The sequence below is a fragment of the Camellia sinensis genome, chromosome 3 (assembly GCF_055761805.1).
Source record: "Camellia sinensis isolate YWXY chromosome 3, ASM5576180v1, whole genome shotgun sequence".
Taxonomy (NCBI): Eukaryota; Viridiplantae; Streptophyta; class Magnoliopsida; order Ericales; family Theaceae; genus Camellia; species Camellia sinensis.
Window position 1 is genome coordinate 167,571,681 of NC_138963.1, and position 4,184 is coordinate 167,575,864.

The following is a 4,184-nucleotide window of genomic DNA, read 5'->3' on the forward strand; positions in this document are numbered from 1 at the left end:
TTCCCAAACCAAGCTTTTTAGCCCAGGCTAAAATAGCCAAAAAAGCTAAAAAGTCAAAAAGCCAACCCACTTCCCAAACGGAGGCTTAATAACATTGTGCCTATACAATGAGAACCCCTAACCAAAGTTTTAACTATATTATTTAAGTACCATACTGAAGTTTGAGGCAAATTACAAGATTGTAACCAAACCAAAGTGAAAGAAAGTCAGTCCTTCCAGCAAAGAAAATAAAGTTGACATACTATAGATCACATTGAACCTCAAAAAATAAATAAATAAATTTATCTCCACTCTCAAGTATCTACATGACTCAACAAATACCCAATTCTGTGAAACATTTTCCATTAACAAGGATTTCAAGTTAAATTGTAACTCCTATTACACAATTACAGCAAAGCAAGAAAGAAAACACAATAACATACAAAAAAGAACACATTGACATGAATTTAGCTATTAATACAACAACAACAATGTTTGCAACATAGAGAACATACCAACATAAAATTCGACCAGCAAAACCCGCCAACCAATCCTTCAAGGCAAGGCCGTAAGCCTCGGATCAAACGCAAATCCCCGGCAAAGCCCATCCCCGCTCCCCGGCACGCCATCAATCCACCTCCACTCCCCCTTGCCAACAATCTCCGAGTAATCCCACAACACCAATCTCCCAACCCTCTTGGCCGAAAAACAAACCCTATTCCCACCTCCAAAAACCTTGAACTTGCTCGATTCCTGGAAGCACCGGAACATCTGGGTGGGCATTCGACCCGCCTCGTCCCACTCCATGGTGTCCAAATCCAACCTCAGGATCAGAATCGTCGAACACGAGGCGTTGAGCGAGAACGAAGACCTCAAACCCCCAATCATCAAAACCCTGTTCCCAATCCCTCTCACCAAACGAGGCCGTTTCAGGATATCAAACACATCACCCCACTCGTGCTTTTCGAGCCGAGACCATGACTGTGAGCTCTGTAGACTCGACAGTGTACATGAAAACAGCTTCCATTGGCTTCTCCAAGGCGAACCCACATCGCAGAGAGCCAGTACACAAGAGTCTGAGACCAAGATTGGGCTTCGTGGTTTAGACGGCAAATTCGATGAAAAGTTTACCCAATTATTGGTACTGCCTGAGAAGTAGAGGGCAGCGAGTTCACTCAATACAAGCACTCGGTTGGGCGGCCCAACTAGGACCGAGCCGTGACGCGACCAGGCCGAGCCCAGTTGGGGGAGGACTCGGAACTGGCGAGTTAAAGGGTTGCAAGCGACGAGTGTTTTAGTGGAATCGGGTGAGTCGGCCCAGAGGTAGACGAGTCCGAGTGAGGAAGCCACGGGTTGAGGGGAATGGAAGGGGAGGAAGGTGAGGGGGAATCGGAGCCATTGATTCTGGTCGGGATCGAATGCGTGGAGGGTGGCATCGGAGGACACGTGGCGGCTATGGTGGTGGTGGTGAGGGGGGCGGAGAGAGAGGAGGCGGAGGGGAGGGGGTTGGGTGGAGATGAGGTGTATGAAGGAAGGTGAGGTGAGCGTTTGATTGAAGAACTTGCAGACTGATCTGCAACGTATGATCTCACGGAGAGGGAGGTTGGAGAAGATCTGATGGAGGGTGTCTTGTGGTAGAAAGTAGATCGGTGATGAGTCCATGGTTTTCCGGTTGTAGGGCGAAGTAGAGAATCTCGGAGATTTTAGAGAGAGATACAGAGAGAGAGAGGAGGCAGAAGGGGGGTTGAAATTGAAATTAGGGAAATTTTAAGGAAAATTGAAGATGGGCCCCCCTGAAAGCGTGTGCTTGGTTTAGGTCGTTCAGTTGACTCATGGGTTTAGTTGAACTTTGTTACATAACAGCTGTTCACAAATTCAGCCAAAAAATTAAAAAAAAAAAATTACAAACACACCTTCTCTTACCTTCCATCCTTACCATCCTTAAATTTATAATATCATAATAAATTTATTATTTTATTAATAAATTATGAAATTAATTCATAATATTTAATAATATTAAAAATATATTTTAATTAAAAATTTAAATAATTTTATTATTATATAAGAGAATAATTAAAATTTTTATTTTTTAATTAATTTTGCTAAATAAAAAATTCTGACAATGAAATATTTATAATTTTTTAAATTATAAAAGGATAATTTATATTTTAAACAAATCTTAACAAATGTGTTTATAATTTAATCTTAAAAAATAAGCCAATTTATAAGTTTCAATAAAAAAAAAAATTCCTTGTCATAAAATTTTCATAATTTAAAAGAAACTATTTTATTGTTATAAGAAAAATATAGAGATATTCTTATTTAAATTGACAGATAGCCTAACAAACCACATAACTAATCACAAAAAAAAATTGTTTCCAGATATATATAGTGAAGGCAAAGTCTCGTATAAATTGATTGTATAATTTTTTTTTAACATTGTTATTTTAACACTAATCACTTGGAGGATCTTTAAGCTTAGCTTTTGTAAAAGAGGCATAAATGCAATTTTAGAATAATAATAATAATAATAATTGATATGAGTAAGCCCATAAAGATTATAGTCCACCGTTTAGGGCCCAATATATATCTCAAATACTAAAGTCCAGAACTGCTAAAGCCCCACATAGCAATAAGAACCAATGACATCAAGACACGTGGCAAGAGAATGGTAAGCCACATCAGCAGACAAAGATTTGCAAAGTTATTGTTACGCCACATCGTCATTAATGAGGCCCCTTACAGCATTTATTGCGATAACCCCTCTTCGTCGGGACAGTACGCCCTCACCCTGAACAAGGTAAGCTTCAGCATAGACTTTCGGCCAAGATGACAGGTCGGAAGGGACAACGAAATGATTACCAGAGGATATAAGCAGATGTTGAAGATAAGAAGAATGTTAAGCTTTTCTATCTCTAGTCTATCTACATTCTCCTCTTCTCTCTCTAACTTGCTCGTCGGAGGGTTCGCTGGGGGACTCTCCGTTCCTCGTTGAACTCTTATGCAGGTCTTACGGTGGGCTTGGTAATTCGGACATAGGCTTGAGGAGCGTGGATCAGTCCGACCCACCCAACCATCACGAACTGTATTATCAGTTGGCGCCGTCTGTAGGAAAGCTTTGCTTCGCGCGGCAATTGTGCTCATTGTCGCCGGAGACCCTGTTCCAACAACCCTTTCTTGCTACCCATCAAAGTGTATGGTCACGACTAGATCCATGGTTTCTCACCATAGCACTGCCAACCACCAAGCCGATCTCCCCAATCCAAACAACCTACCACAATATGTCATCGAGCTTACCAACAACATTAACCGCATGGCTGAGCAAAACCAAGCCCTGATTAATGCTCTACTCCAAAGAAACCTTCCTATGCCCCCTCCCCCACCTCCAGATATTCCCTCAACCAAGAACGAGCCTCGAGCCATACTATCCCGCAGCCTAATCCACCCAACTGGGAAGGCTTGCAACCCCCTCCCTCGGGTATAAACCTACCACCCCGGGGCCCACAACCATCGATCCCGGTACCAACCCCTGAAGGGGAAGCCAGCAGCGTCCAGCCCCCGCTCCCCTCCGGTGGTGACAACATCCCTCTCTGGGACGCAAAACTCAGAGCCATGAAGCTCCAACTCTAAGGGGTCATGCAGAACAGACAACATAAACCATCTACCGTAGCCAACTCCCCGTTTGTCGCCTCCATCAGAGACAAACCTCTCCCTCCTAAGTTCAAAATGCCCACCATCGACTCTTTCGACGGTACAACAGACCTAGTCTATCACTTGGAGACCTACAGAACCCTTATGATCCTCCATGCATTCCCCGACGAGATAATGTGTCGAGCTTTCCCCGTAACACTCAAGGGGTCGGCTCGACTTTGGTTTAGTCAACTTCCAGCAGACTCCGTCTCCACTTTCCAGCACCTCAGTGACTCCTTCCTCAGCCATTTTATAGGAGCCCAACGCCAGCGACGTCCAGCAACCCAACTCCTCAATATCCGTCAGACTGAGAGGGAGTCGCGGCGCAGTTTCCTTACCCGCTTCAACACCGAAGCCTTGCAGGTAGCAGAAAACGATGACAAGGTCATCCTTACGGCTTTCATGGCCGGCCTACGGTCATCTGATTTCCTTTTCTCTCTCTCAAAAAACCCCCCGACCTCCATGGCAGCCCTACTCTCCAAAGCCCAAAAATACACGAACGCAAAAGATTCCCT

General features: G+C 43.8%; 1 protein-coding gene across 1 annotated transcript; it reads right to left on the reverse strand.

The window, feature by feature from the left end:
* Positions 1-318: 318 nt before the first annotated feature.
* LOC114263051 (F-box family protein) lies at positions 319-1,797 on the reverse strand. The gene has a single exon (XM_028203546.2). The coding sequence runs from the start codon at positions 1,639-1,641 to the stop codon at positions 535-537; it is 1,107 nt and encodes a 368-aa protein (XP_028059347.2). The 5' UTR covers positions 1,642-1,797; the 3' UTR covers positions 319-534.
* Between the last annotated feature and the right edge of the window lie 2,387 nt (positions 1,798-4,184).